A 15,968-nucleotide genomic window follows, 5' to 3' on the forward strand; every position below is an offset into this window, starting at 1 on the left:
GAAAACTCTAGCTGCTAGGTGGAGAATAGACTGCTGAAAGGCAAGAACCAAAACAGAAAGACAAGTTAGGAAGATAATGAAATTGACCGGGAAAAAACAGTATATCTTGAAGTAGAGTGTACTAGCAGAGACTAAGTATGAGACAGAATCAGTAATGTTCTGAAAGTAGAATTGACCAGATTTGCTAGTGGATTGGGTGGGGAAAGAGGGAGTGGAAAGAAAAAAAATGATTCCTGGTTTTCTGCAACAAGAAACCATAACATTTTCAAACACCATGCTACTCAATTATGACTTTTCTAATTAACACGAGATGGGTTGATACACAGCCAGCAGCAGTATCCAGAGAATACTGATAGGACCTAATGGTTTATATAGGACCAATTTTACATTTGGTCTCTCATTACCTTACTACTCCTAAAATCTTATAGCTCTTTGGATTTGACTTTCTTAATTTAAAAAAATAACTATAAACAGAAAGAAAGACTATTTTATATAAATAAGGAAGAAAGAAACTACATTTTTAAATCATATTGCCGCATTAGTTTTTCCATATATTTTAATTACCATAAAGGATTCAAAACTGCACGGCAAGTGGTCCTACTACACAAAACAGGTTCATATTGAATAGGCGGTAAATCGGGTCTCTCCTTCAGTGGTGTAAATAGGGCTGCTACTGGAACAACCATTCTTGTAGCTTCTAGTCGACTTGATGGCCAAACATTCCAACTAAACCGGACTCCATCTCGTTCTTCATTTTGTTGTATGAATTCCAAATAGGTTGTCATTGTGGAGCTAGATTCTTATTTCTGTAAAAGAATTAAAAGATATCCTCAAATTGTCTTAAGAAAATTCAAAATAAGTATGTTTTCCCACTTTCAGCAATATTAATCCATTAGAAATCATGACCAAAGGAAATACTTATCTTGGAAAAAAGTTAGCAAGCAAAAATAACCCCACTTATAACAAAATAATAAATGACTCTACTGAATCCAATGCCCATTAGGCCCAAGAAGGGGTAGTAAATTTATGGGGTAGGAGGATGCCGCTAGGGTTAGGGGACAACATAGAGCAATATCTCCATCTTGTTACTCTCTAATTGCATATCTAGGAATGTCAGCCTTCCTACCTAGGTGACAATTCTATCTCATGCTCTCAAACTGCAACAATGGTTAGTGATAGAAAGAAATTGTACAAATTAAAGGTCTGAGAGGATAGAGCATTTCACATGTTATGTGGCTGGCCAAAAGATTTGTGGGAGAAATGAAGGACATTAAGAACTGAAGACTGGCCCTGGCAGAGTAGCTCAGTTGGTTAGAGCATCATCCAGATACACCAAGGTTGAGGGTTCGTTCTCCGGGCATGTACAAGAAGCAATCAATGCCCAGACAGTGTGGCCGAGCGGCTGAGCATCAACCTATGATCCAAGAGATCAAGGTTAGATTCCTGGTCAGGGCACATGCCCGGGATTGCGGGCTCGATCCTCAGTAGGGGGCGTGCAGAAGGGAGCCGATCAATGGCTTTGTCATCATGTTTCTATCTCTCTCCCTTCCTTTCCCTCTCTGAAATCAATAAAGATAGTTAAAAAAAAAAAAAAAGCAACCAATGAATGCATAAATAAGTGGAACAACAAATCAATCAATCAATCTCTCTCTCACCTTCCCTGTTCCCTCTTAAAAAAAAACCTGGAGCCCTAGCCAGTTTTGCTCAGTGGTTAGAGCATCAGCCCATGGACTGTTCAGCCCAGGTTCAGTTCTGGCCAAGGGCATGTATCTTGGTTGCAGGTTTGATCCCCTGTCCCAGTCCATATGCGTGTAGGAGGCAACCAATTGTTGTTTCTCTTTCTCTCTTCTCTCCCTCTCCCCCTCCCTTTCTTCCACCCTTCCTTTTACTCTCTCTGAAAATCAATGGAAAAATATCCTCAGGTGAGGATTAAAACACACACACACACACACAACAACAACAAAACTGGAGACTTACGAAGATGAGGTGCGAAAAGAGCCAACATAGATGCTGAGGTTGCTAAGAACGATGGGTTGAGGAACTGATTCTCTAATATAAGTGAGGGATGAAAAAGTATAATTTGATAAAAGCATATTATATATAATAATAATTTTAATTTTAGAAAAATTTTCAAATGCATTTTGATAATACAAATTACAGAAAGTGAAGCTTAACAAATATAAGTATCTTAAGCAGCTAAGAGTTTCCTCTACTTTAAAAGAAATAGGATGCTTCCCGGCCGGTGTGGCTCAACAGTTGGGCATTGACCTATGATCCAGGAGATAGCAGTAAAATTCCTGGTCAGGGCACATGCCCGGGTTGTGGGTTTGACTGCCAGTAGGGGGTATGCAGGAGGCAGCCAATCAATGACTCTCTCATCATTGATGTTTCTATCTCTCTCTTTCCCTCTCCCTTCCTCTCTCTGAAATCAATAAAGACATATTTTCTTAAAAAAAGAAAATAAAAGAAATAAGATGCCAATTATATCTCAATTAATAATAAAATAAAAATTAAACACTATTTCCTCCTATCAGAATCTGAGAGACAAGTAGAGAATCTTATGTTAATCAAGAGCAACCATGGGTTTTCTAAAAGACGATAAAGAATAAAGAGAAATTCTAAGATAACTAAATTTAGGAAAAATTATCTTGAGGGTAAATATAGGAGAGTTTTGAGAAGGATGGTATGAGGTCTCAAGAAAAAGAGGCTGTTGAAAGATAATGGTAAAACAAAGGCCTGAGATAGTCAGAGGGAAGTTAGAAGATGCCAATCTCTGACAAGCCAGCGTGGCTCAGCAGTTGAGCATCAAGCTAGGATCCGGGAGATCGAAGTTCGATTCCCGGTCAGGGCACATGCCCATGTTGCAGACTCAATCCCCAGTGGGGGGGGTTGCAGGAGGCAGCTGATACAATGACTCTCTTTCATCATTGATATTTATATCTCTCCCTCTCCATTCCTCTCTCTGAAATCAATAAAAATATTTTTTTTTTTTTGAAAAGAAAAAGATGCCAACCTCAGTTCTAACACAGGCAACAATAGGAGAAACAATCTCCTCTGGGAGAGAAATCAAGTGTTTAGCAACAGCTTCCATGCTACAGATGTGAATATAAATTCTAGGACTACGCAATCCCTCCCATTACTTCTACAGAAAATAAAGCAAATGAAGTTTTCTGTTCATTAGTTAATTAAATCTATAATCTAAGATGAATCTAAAATGCATCACCAAAAAGCATTAAAATATTAAGATATATTAGACCAATCAGAGTTGTTCATCTGAACCACAAAACACAAAAAAATGTTTTGAGTGACTATTTTCCAAGAATGATACATTACTAGTACTTAGGTGTCATACATTTTCTCAAAACAGATGAAGTGAGCTTGTCACCTGGAAAACAAGTGACAGTATTTGTTGCCAGTGATAAAATTTGAGCTTTTGAGCAAATATTAAAATTTTGGAAAACTTGTATCCACTACCATGAGCTTCACAGATTCCTAATATGTAAAGATCTTTCTGTTGATATCAGTGGTGATATAAATGTGATTCTTTAAAATATTGCATAATAAAATGTCAAATTTGGAAGATATACATTATTCAGTGAATCAGTATCTCCAAATTGAGACAGTATAGGGATGTGGGCCCCAGGAATGGAAATATACCAGGTGACCAGACAATGTCTAAATCACTGTTCCACATAAGCAGTTGATCAAGGTTTGGCTGCTATAGGACCTTCCTGGTGTGGCAGTAAGGAGCAACACCATCATCTTGCCCCCACAGTGCATGTGGGGGTGACAGTTGCCAAGCAACTTGACACAGAAGTTGCCACTCTCTGGAACCTTCACAAGCCCACCTTTTGATGCAAGCCCCCTTTGTCCCCAGCTTATAAAAGCAGCCAAGCAGCACCATCTGGCTGGAGAGTCAGTTCAGAGGACCTTCCTTTCCTCTGTACTGCCTCTCGTGTTGCAGCATAACCTTAATAAAATCTGTCTGGAAATTTCTCTGGGGTTTCCTCTCAATTTCTATCTTGGGGAACCTAAGAACCCCAAGGCCAGTAACAAAATGATCAATTTATGATGTTACAAAATCATGCATGGGTAAATGATCCATTCAAAGCACAGAATAGACCAATGGGTTTTAATGCAACAGAGTATAAAAAGTTCACTTCTAAGGTTTCAGATTTCACACTGCAATTAACCCTTGATTTCTTAATTAAAACTGTTCATTTCTGGTGTAGTATCCAAGAAGAATATGCACAATTATCTGAAAAAAACTATGAAAATAGCCTTCTTTTTTCCAGCTACATACCTATGAGCCAGATTTCCTTCATAAAATTCAGCCAAAATAATGCATCACTATAGACTGAATGCAGAAGTAGATATGAAAATCCATTTGTCTCCTATGAAATCAGGTGGGGATTTTTGTGTGGGGATTTTTTATGTTTTTTTTAAATAGATCCTCAATAATGTTTAAGAATAAAAGGTCCTGAGAACCACTGCCATTAGGACATTAAGGCTTAATTACATCAGAGAGCCTAGTAGAGAAAGGCTCTATGAGACTTAGCATGAAGACATTTACAGGGAGATCACAGAAGGCGGCAGACTAAGTGGAAGCTACATTGACACTATCCTGGGACCAAACTGGAATTTCAACTAAAATACAGAAAAACTGCCTGGCCAGACATGGCTCAGTGGTTGAGCATTGACCTAGGATCCAGGAGATTGCGGTTCAATTCCTGGTCAGGGCACATGCCCAAGTTGCGGGCTCAATGCCCAGTTGGCGGTGTGCAGGAGGCAGTCAATCAATGATGACTCTCATCATTGATGTTTCTACCTCTCTCTCTCCCTCTCCCTTCCTCTCTCTGAAATCAATAAAGATATATTTAAAAGATATATGTGTGTGTGTGTGTGTGTGTATACCATCCTGAATAATCAGCTGCAACTGAAGATGAACTAGAGAGCACCCTCATATCCAAGGACATAAAATGGAAACAGCATAGAGACTGGTAGAAACTGCAGAGGTGCAAGATGGCTAGTGGGACTCCCAGTCAGCAGCTGAAGGTCCGGAGGGATATCTCACCTGTGGGGGCGTTCCCACTGAGGCCTCTGGAGCCTAAACCCCAGGCTGGACTTACCAGCCAAGAGCAACAGAACTGAGAAAGGTGCCCACATGATATCTGGCTGTGAAAAGCAGCAGGTTTTCTGTCTGCCAGGGAGAAGCTGCTGGAAACGCAGGCAACCTCTTAAAGAGCCAACTCACAAAGTTTTGTGTGCAGCCACTCACCTTGGGCTCCAGCAGAAGGAGGTCAGAGTAGACCGGAGCTCTATGGAGAGAATCTAGGGTTGTGGGCTTTGGAGACTGAGATCAGAAGGCACCATCTGGATTCCTGTGCTGAGTCATACCCTCAGACTGCAGAGGACATCTTTCTCAGGCAGACAATTTGCTACTTGTGCCTGGATGGGGAGCAATTGCCCCACCATGCTGGAAAACCTCTCGCCCTACACAGAGGAGTTTCGACAGACTGAGGCCCATTAAGAGACTGATAACAACCAGCTGCCTCACCCTGTGGAGTTACTACAGCCTGAGGCTCATTAAGAGAATCACATTAATCAGCCTGCAGGCAGAGACTGACTTCAGAGTGCTTTGAGTCTTTGCCTGATCTGCTTCTGGACCCGGGCCTTGGAAAAGCAGACTTTAGTGTGCATCTTGGTCCTGTCCAACTGCACCAAGCCCCAGCAGAGGAGGCCTGAAGCCAAGGGTTGTTGATAGCTCCAAACAGGGTACTCAAGGCAGTCACAAACTGCGTCTGACATTGGCCTGCACCAGAGACCCTCCAAAAAGACTGAGAGTCCTAGCAGATCTACCTAATACATAGAAACAAACCCAAACAGGCAGCGAAAATGGGGAGACAAAAAAACAAGCCCCAAATGAAAGAACAAGAGAAGTTTCCAGGAAAAGAGCTAAATGAAATGGAGATAAGTAATCTATCAGATATAGAGTTCAGAATACTGATTGTAAGGATGCTCAACAGCATGAAAAAAGATATGGAAATTATGAAGAAAATGAAGAATGACATAGCAGAAATAAAGAATACACTGGAAGGAATAAACAGCAGATAAGAGGAAGCTGATGACTGAATCAGAGAATTAAAAGACAGGGTAGAAAAAAATCACTCAATCAGAAATCCAAAAGGAAAAAACAATTAAAAAATAGAGGACAGTCTAAGGGAGCTGTGGGACAACATGAAATATAACAATATTCACATTGTAGGAATGCCAGAAGGGGAAGAGAATAAGCAAGGGTAGAGAATTTGTTTGAAGAGATAATGGCGGAAAGTTTCCCTAACTTGGTGAAGGAAAAAGCCACACAAGTTCAGGAGGCACAGAGTTCCAAACAAGAACAATTCAAAGAGGCCCATGCCCAGACACATCATAATTAAAATGCCAAAAACTCAAGACAGAGAGAATCTTTATATATATATCTTTATTGATTTCAGAGAGAGGAAAGGAGAGGGAGAGAGAGACAGAAACATCAATGATGAGAGAGTCACTGATCGAGCCCACAACGTGGGAATGTGCCCTGACCAGGAATCGAACCCCCATCGCCTGGATCATAGATCGACGCTCAACCACTGAGCCACGCCCAGCCGGGCTAGACAGAGAGAATCTTAAAGGCAGCAAGAGAAAAGCAATCTTTACCCACAGAGGAGCTCCCATAAGGTTATCAGCTGATTTCTCATTAGGAACTCTACAGGCCAGAAAGGAATAGTATGAAGTATTCAAGGTAATGCAAAACAAGAATGTGAAACCAAGACTACTCTATCCAGCAAGACTATCATTTAAGATAGATGGTGAAACAAAGAGCTTCCCAGACAAAAAAAGGCTAAAGGAGTTTATCACCACCAAACCAGCATTGCTGGAAATGTGAAAGGAACTGTTGTAAATCAGAAGTAGAAATAGAGAGAAAGAGAAACACAGGCATAAAGAATTAAAATGGCAATAGGTAAGTATCTATCAATAATTACCTTAAATGTAAATGGATTAAATGCTCCAATAAAAAGACATATGGTGGCTGAATGGGTAAGAAAACCTGACTCAAATATATGCTGTCTACAAGAGACCCACCTTAGAACAAAAGACTAACACAGGATGAGAGTGAAGGGATGGAAAAAAATGTTCCATGCAAATGGAAATGAAAAAAAAAAAAAAAAGCTGGGGTAGCAATACTCATATCAGATAAAATAGACTTCTAAAGGAAGTCCATAATGAGAGACAAGAAAGGTCACTACATAATACTAAAGAGATTGATCCAGCAAGACGATATAACCCTGATAAACATATATGCACCCAATATAGGAGCACCTAAATTTATGAAAAAACTTCTAGAGGACTTTAAGGGAGAGATCAACAGTAATACTAGGGGACTTTAACACCCCACTGATTTCACTGGATAGGTTTTCCGGACAAAAAACCAACAAGGAAACAGTGACCCTAAATGACACCCTAGATCAGATGTATTTAATAGACATTTACAGAACATTCCACCCCAAAGCTGCAGAATATGCATTCTTCTCAAATGCAGGTCAGTAGATGAGTGGATAAAAAAAGCTGTGGGACAGTAACACCATTGAATACTATGCAGCTGTAAAAAAGAAGATCACTTATCCTTTGGGACAGCACGGATAGAACGGGAGAGTATTATGCTGAGCAAAATAAGCCAGTAAGAGAAAATACCACATGATCTCACTCATATGTGGAATGTAATAAACAAAATAAAATGATGAACAAAATAGATCCAGAGACATAGAAGCATGAAACAGACTGAGGGATCTCAGAGGGAAGGTGGAGGTGGGGGAGTGGGTGGGGAGAGACTAATCAAAGAACTTATATGTTTATAAGCATAACCCATAGAGACAGACATTGGTATGGGGAAGGCCTGGGAGTGGAGTGGATGCGGCGCAGAGGGGATGAATGGGAGAAAAAAAGGGACATCGGTAATACTTTCAACAATAAAGATAATTTTTTTTAAAAAAGAAGGCATTTACACACAGGTAATGGTGAGGTTTAAGTTTCTATAACAGGTAACAAAGCTCCATTTTAATTTCACTCCTTACTTTTTATTAAGAAATGCTAAATATCACCTGAGTGATATTTGAGCATAATCCCCTCCTCTTCCTCACTACCTCTCTGTTCTAAGATCATATTTGCTCACTAAATCACATCTCTTTTTTTCTTACATTCTCACTTTCCTGCAGTATTTTTAAAAACATTCTATCTGTTTCTTCTTAACTAGTCCACTTATGTCTCATGCAATTGCTCAATTTTACAATCACTAATTCTAGTACAAAATTTGCCAGGGTTGATCCCATATCCAACAATGGCATATCTGAACTAGCTTTTTATAAAATAGCATTATTTGATAAGCACTCTCTCCGCTAATATTATGTCTGCATAAAAGCATAAACCCAAATGAATATGACTCAGACACTATATTAGCATGCAGACTTAACATATTAGTTGCCATACATTTTTTACGTAGTACAAAACAAAAGACTATTCCAAACAAATGTCTAAATTTTCGGCACAATGTATAACCAGTGGAAATTACTTTAGCTAAATAATTTCTGATGGTATAAATAAAGCAAAGAAACAAAGCAGTATATGACTTTAACCTAGTACATCAAACATGTGCCCACAGTACTTTATAAGGCCTTACCTAAGAGACAGTTTTTCAATATTCCCACTTTAGCCCATTTATAGGTAACTAAGTGAAAAACATTCTAAATTGCAAGTAAAATTGAGTTCCTCCCAATCAGATGTATTTAACAGAAAATTAAATGTGCTTCCTACTTTTCAGTTGAGGACACATCAATGAAGTGTCCTCAACTATTTCCGATGACTAGCTTTATATTAATTAGTCAAACCTCTTGGATCCTCATTTTCTTATCAGTAAGATAAGCGGTTTGGGCTAGAAAACTACAAGGCCCTTTCTAACGCTAAAATTCAGAGTCAATTAAAAATGGTTGGAAGGACGAGAAGGAAATTTAACACATATTTATACGATATTGAAATATAAAACTTTTTTAACCCAGTTAATTTGGCTTTGAGGGGTGGAGGTTGAGAAAGTTCACGGGGAAACGTTAATTCGACAAACACACTGCAGTGGTTGCAAGTAAGTTTCCTATGACTTTTCCTTTCCCATCCAAACGGGAAAACACTAGGGCCGGCGAGATTGGTCCGATCTCAAAAGTGACTATTTGTAATCAAGGCCTAAGGCGTCAGCTTGACCTGACTTTTCTCCTTTTCCCCTTTAACTCCCAAGGCCGAACTACGGGTGACGAAGTCACCTCGGTTCAAAGTCTAGGGCATTTCAGATCTGGCAAGGAATGAACCAAGAAGTCCAAGTGCCAGAAACGGTGATGGCCTGGGGTGGGGAAGGCAGGTCGCTCGAGGCGGGGCTGGGGTGCTGGGGTGCTGGGCCAGAAGCTCGAGCTGCCGTTTCTCTCTCCACTCCCAACACCTGATCCGGGGGCGCTGGGCGAGGGGGCAGGGCCCCCAGGCCCCGAAAGAACGAAGCAAAGGGTGGTGGGTGAGAGGATGACAGGTTCGGGGCTCAAGGCTGCCCCGCCCGCCCCGGCGTGCCCCGCCCGCCCCCAGGCACGCACAGGGCAGAGCGGGCACCACCCGGGAGACCCCTGGCTCGCCCGCCAGCCCGGCGCCTGACCACCGTCCCTTCCCCCTTCCCGCAGAGCGCCCGTGGTCCCGGGAGGAGCTAGGAGGAGGCAGCCCTGAAGTGGGTCCTTACCACAGTGTCCCCGCTGAGAGATCAGCGCCTGTCGCAGCCTCCGCCTTGCAAAAATCAGCCCTCTGCGCGGAGCCGAAGCAGCCGTGGCAGGGCAATCAGAACCCGCGGCGCCCCGCCCCCGGCCTCGGCGCAGAACTCCGCGGGGCCAACATGGCTGTTGCAGCCCCTGCCACGTCAAGGGAGGGGCGGGGCGTGAGGGCGGAAAGGGGGCGGGGCCCCGGCCGGAAAATTGAGCAGAGGCTGGGGACCGGGTCCGTACCTCCCGGGGTGTGGGCGGGGCTAGAGGGAGAGGGGCTCGAAGGTGGGGGCGGGGATGGGCCGTCGGGCAGGGCGACGGGGCCAGGCAACCGAAGAGAAAGGTGAGGGCGGGGAGGAGCGGACCGGGCGGGGGAGAGAGGGGGAGCTGGGGAAAGGGTAGGGAGCCCGAGGGGAGGGACGGCCGAGACTAACCAAAGGGAGGCCCGTGGGTGGAGCCCAGGGCCCGGTGGAGCCGGAACTGAGCGTGGGGCTGCCTGCTGGAGGCCTTTTCCCTCTCCCCGGGGGAGCTAGAAAGCTGGGCATTTCTTCCATTGCCACTCAGACTCTTCAGGTCGGCTAGAGAAATGGAGACATCCTCTTCTTGGGCATCCTGTCCTCTAAGGCCCTGGTTGATTCCTAGACCACAGACATTTCCCATCGAAGTGAGAAGTTCTTTTGAAGCAGGATAGTAAGAGGGCTGGACAATTCCTAGGCAAGTAGAATGGGAAAACTGAGACAGCAGATTCAAACTGGCCTCATCCAGCACCCTGACTCCCCTGCTGCCTGCTCCCTTGCTATAGGGAGTGTCTATAGGTTAAGTTAAGCATTAAACCCACGGGACAATGAGGGTCTGATCAGCAGCAAATAATATTTGGACCAAAGCCTCAATTCTGTTAACCACAGAGACAGAGTTTTGATCAAACTAGAGATAACACTTAAACCTGAGGATATGCTTTTTTATTGATTCCAGAGAGCAAAACATCCCAGTGAGAGAGAAACACTGATCGATCCATCAGTTGCCTCAACCAGGAATCAAATCCGCAATCTGGGTATGTGCCCTGACTGGGTAATTAAACCCTAGACTCTTCAGTGTGTGGTACGATGGCTCCAATCAACTGAGCCACACTGGCTGGGGTTAGAAATAACATTTAGGCCTCAGTTGTATTTCAGCTCCAGGCCCAGAAAAGCAGCAAAACCAGAGGAAGCCATGCCATGGCTAGTATCAGGACAAATGCTAATGGTAGTTGTGTATACAAAGATGATAGGAAAGAAATAGCTAATCTAGAAAGCAAAAATTATTTGATCATTTATAAAACTAAAAATACAAATATTTTGCAATTAGGGAGCAAGGAAGATGGCTGTCTTCAACAAAATTATATCTTTAAAGGTTTCTAAAAATTCTTTGAGCCTTGTGTTTTGATGATGCAAGTGCAAGAAAAAAACAGAAAAAACAGTAAGCTAGGATACATTAGTGATGTATTTGAAATCTTCAATCACTATTTACGAGATAGGTATGTTCCAGACTCATGCATCACAGGTAATGAGCAGGTCTAGTTGCATTTAGAAGGCACTGCCCATTTTGGATATATCTTCAAAATCAGGAAAATATGGAATAAAAATTGGGGTTTGCCATGTTTAGATATATATTTAAATTTCCAATGAAGTTGTTTTTCATTATCCCTTTACTCTTTTATTATAACAGCTTTATTGAATATCCCTTTAATCTATGTAAATTACTCATGAAATAACAAAGATATAACAATTTAAAAGTGCCCATTGGACCCAGATGGTAAATAGTGAAGATTATTTTTTCTGGTGTATTGAAAGTTAAGAGGCTTTGATCTGAGGAAGAGTAAAGAGAGCATCGAAATTTTCTTGAACTCCTGAAAAAGGAGAGTCTGACTAGGAATTGGAGATAGGGGAGAATCTGAAAAAACAATCTTCTCTTGCATTCTAACTTAACCTATAGACATCCCTGGACCAAGGCGCTTGAGATCAATCTGTGTTGTGAGGATGTTTGTTAAACATTTACCAACATAAGACTAATTATAATTGTTTCCTTTCAGTTACACCACCTTGTGTAGGTTCTGGCACAAAATGATTGTTGCCTGAATATTCATGAATAAGCATGAAAACCTAAACAATATAAAATATTATCATTATCAACATTTCTATGTATTTGAGATTGAGTAAAAATATAAATCTGGCCCGACTGAGTGTGGTTCAGCGGTTGAGCATCGACCTAGGATCCAGGAGATCGCGGTTCGATTCCCAGTCAGGGCACATGCCCAGGTTGCGGGCTCAATCCCCAGCCGGAGGCATGCAGGAGGCAGCAGATCAATGACTCTCTCATCATTGATGTTTCTATCTCTCTCTCTCTCTCTCCCCCTCTCCCTCCCTCTCTCTGAAATCAATAAAGATATATATATATATATATATATATATATATATATATATATATGAAGTAAGCCCTCCGTTCCAAAAAAATTCCTTTTTAAAAGCAAATACTCATAAGATCAGTACTTCCCCAAACTGGCATTTTTCAGAATGACAGAATATTTAAAAGAGTGAGGGAGAGTTCTATGGTCAAATAAACTCAGGAAACACTAGTTAAATTATGTAAAATAGATATTTTAACTTGTCAGGGGTTTTAATACACTAATATTCATTGTGGATCTTTAAGAGTGGGCTTTTAGAACATTTCCCAAAGATATTTGTTCTTGGAACTTTTTTTCTAGGACTATCGGGGGCAAGTATTCTAATCACCCTATGACTTTATTTTCATTCATTAATTACCTTAAATACTGGTTAATGTATAACAGTATTTTCCTTCCTACTTCTGAACCTGCAGATGTTTCTAAACTGGAGATTCCAGTACTACATAGTCAGGTGAAGCATGATAATGTAAACTTCTTGAAATTTTACGTGATTACCACAGATAGAGCTTTCACCTCTTTTTTTTTTTGGTTATTTTTGGCTTAATTCATTCTCTAGTATAAATGAAGCACCAACAGTTTTTTCAACATGGGTTCTCTTCCATTTTTTCAGATGGTGACGTTATAAGGCACTGGCCAACTATTTTTGAAGTGCTCACTAAGAAAAGCAGTACCCAGATTTTGACTGAATTTTCAGCATCAATAATGTATCAAGTCCATATACATAGGATAAAATCAGTCTGGGGTTCTGGTCTGCACACACAATGACTACAATCAGATATAATAATAATAAATAAAGCTAATTAATAAATCACATGAGAGTTATAGAATTATAAATTCAGTTAGACCTTAGTGATCATTTAGTCCAATCCCTATACATAACAAATGAATGTGAAGATAAGGGAGGTTATGTAGCATGTTCAAAGTCAGGGTGCTGGAGCCCGTTTAAAACTTACCACACAATTTTTATTTCATGCCTGACTTTCTGCCTTTAAATGTTGTCAAGACTTGGAATTAAAATTTTAGTTCTTGTTTCAACATCAGTTGTTTCTATTCCACACAGTGCCCCACCAGTAATACACTCCAGTACCACTTCATTGGGCCATCCTGACAAACTCCAGAATTATTACTGAGTTCATTTAATCAAACTATACACTGAAATCATTTATCTGCTCTTAAACCATTTATAGTGGTCCAAAGAAATAAAACATGGTTATTTAATGACAGGTTTTTTTCTTTTCTTTTTGTCTAATGTGTATTTGACTTATACAGAACATAAGAATTATTAAAATCCATGTGGCAAAGAAGGAAACTCCTACTTTAAAAGGAAGGAGCTAGCCCTGGCTGGTATGGCTCAGTGGTTAAAGCGTCAGCCCACCCACTGAATGCTCAGGGGTTTGAATCCCAGTCAAGGGCACATACCTGGGTTGCAGATTTGATCCTGAGCCCCGATTGGGGCTCGTGCAGGAGGCAACCAATAGATGTATCTCTCCCACATAGATATTTCTCTCTCTCTTTCTCCCCCTCCCTCCCTGCCTTCCATTCTCTCTAAAAATCAATGGAAAAAATATTGTCCTCTGGTGAAGATTAACAACAAAAAACTAACAAACAAAAATAAATAAAGGAAGGAACTAGATTTGTATTTTACTTTAAAGGAGTAAAGTTTTGTTTTGTTTTGTGTCCTGTAATTAAACTAGACCTTGCCTTGATTTTCTGGCCTCAATTCAGAGTTCTAGTCTTCTTTATGGATCTGGACCCCCAAAGCTTGAGGACAGTGTTCTTAGAGAGATAAAAGGGACTCCTCATGCCCAAAGGGCATGTACTAAGACTAGGATCTCCTTGCCTTTATCTTCATTGCATTTCTTTAATCTATGACCAGTGGGTCATAGAGGCTCTTATTTATGAGGGCAAGTCTTCGAATGCCATCTCATTATGACTATGATGAGGGGGGAAAATTGATTCCTGGCCAGGGCCACTGTCTGTGTGGAGTTTGCACATACTCCCCATGCCTACATAGGTTTTCTCTAGGCACTCTGGTTTTCTCCCACATCCCAAAGATGTGCCTGTGAGGTGAACTGGCATGTTTACATTGTCCCAGTGGGGGTGAGTGTGGGTGTGTGAGTAGCCTGGCAATGGAAGGGCATCCTGTCCATGTGGGTCCCACCTTGTGCCCAGAGCTGCCAAAATAGGCTCTTGCCACCCAACCCTGAACTAGAATAAGCAGGTTGGATAGAATTATTTTACTTGTTTTTTGTAGTTGTTGTTGTTAATTCTCACCCAAGGATATTTTTTTCCACTGATTTTTAGAGAGTGGAAGGGAGGGAGGGGGTGAGAAAAAGAGAGAGAAGATTGATATAAGAGCCCGGCCGGGCGTGGCTCAGCGGTTGAGTGTCGACCTAGGATCCAGGCGATCGGGGTTTGATTCCCGGTCGGGGCACATGTCCGGGTTGTGGGCTCCATCCCCAATGACTCTGTCATCATTGATGTTTCTATCTCTCTCTCCCTCTGCTGCCCTCTCTCTGAAATCAATAAAGATATATAAAAAAATTTTTTTAAAAAAGAAAAGATTGATATAAGAGAGACATATCGATTGGTTCCCTCCTGCACAAGCCCTGACTGAGGTGGGGATTGAACCTGCAACCCAGGTACTTGCCCTTGACTGGAACCCAAGACCCTTTGGTGCAGGGGCTGACACTCTAACCCCTGAGTCACACTGGCCAGGGCCTTACTTGTTTTTATTATTTTTTAAATGTAAGTATAGCCTGGCCGGGCGTGGCTCAGCGGTTGTGCATTGACCTAGGATCTAGGAGATCGCCATTCGATTCCTAGTCAGGGCACATGCCCGGACTGTGGGCTGGATCCCTAGTTGGGGGTGTGCAGGAGGCATCCGATCAATGACAACTCTCTCATCATTGATGTTTCTCTCTCTCTCTCCCTTCCTCTCTCTGAAATCAATAAAGATATATTAAAAAATGTAAGTATAGCTCACATTTATTTCAATGTTTAATATTAGAAGTACTTTTACCCTAGTCGATTTGGCTCAGGGGTTAGAGTGTCAGCCCATGGACTGAAGGGTCCCAGGTTCGATTTCGGCCAAGGGCATGTGCATCAGTTGCGGGCTCGATCCCCGGCCCTGGTTGGGAGGCAACCACTCGATGTGTCTCTCATGTCGATGTTTCTCTCTCTCTCTCTCTCTCTCTCTCCCTCCCCCTTCCACTCTCAAGTTTGGTGATGTTTTTGTGACTGTGCAGTGGGAACTTAACTCTTGTTTACAACAATTTCTCCTACGGTAAAACTGGTTTCATTATAAGTCATTTTGCTGAAAGTCACAGTTTCTAAGAACCTATCAAAGATGTTGAGTGAGGACTTAATGTACTTACTTTTACGAAGCTGTGTCTTATGAAGCACAGTTATTTAGAGCAATGGCTCATAAGTCCGACCTCCCAGGAGAATCTCAATTCTGTCCACTTCCCAGTTGTGTGATCTTGGCATGGCATGCAACCTTTCCTGAGCCACAGTTTCTTCATCTGAAAATGAAGATAACAATAGTACCTACCAATTAAGATAACAACAATTGTGATGACTAAATGAGATAATCTATATTAAACATTTAAGCCTGACAAAGAGAAAAGGAGCCTCTGAGAGTCTGAAATTGGCCTGGCTCTATCAGCTGGGCCTAGCTGTTGTTAGGAGCTTCTGTGGCTCTCAGGCCACAT

At 41.7% G+C, this 15,968-nt stretch overlaps 1 protein-coding gene across 1 annotated transcript in view; it reads right to left on the reverse strand.

The window, feature by feature from the left end:
* SEC23A (SEC23 homolog A, COPII coat complex component) overlaps window positions 1–9,975 on the reverse strand; it is a 53,523-nt gene extending 43,548 nt beyond the window's left edge. The window contains exons 1-2 of the mRNA XM_081132799.1: window positions 9,800–9,975; window positions 565–806 (exon numbers count right to left, since the gene is read on the reverse strand). Coding sequence (XP_080988925.1) covers window positions 565–785 — 221 coding nt within the window. The 5' untranslated portion in view covers window positions 786–806; window positions 9,800–9,975. The remainder of the gene's footprint in view (window positions 1–564; window positions 807–9,799) is intronic.
* Between the last annotated feature and the right edge of the window lie 5,993 nt (window positions 9,976–15,968).

Source organism: Miniopterus schreibersii (genome assembly GCF_964146895.1).
Source record: "Miniopterus schreibersii genome assembly, chromosome: 1".
Taxonomy (NCBI): domain Eukaryota; kingdom Metazoa; phylum Chordata; class Mammalia; order Chiroptera; family Miniopteridae; genus Miniopterus; species Miniopterus schreibersii.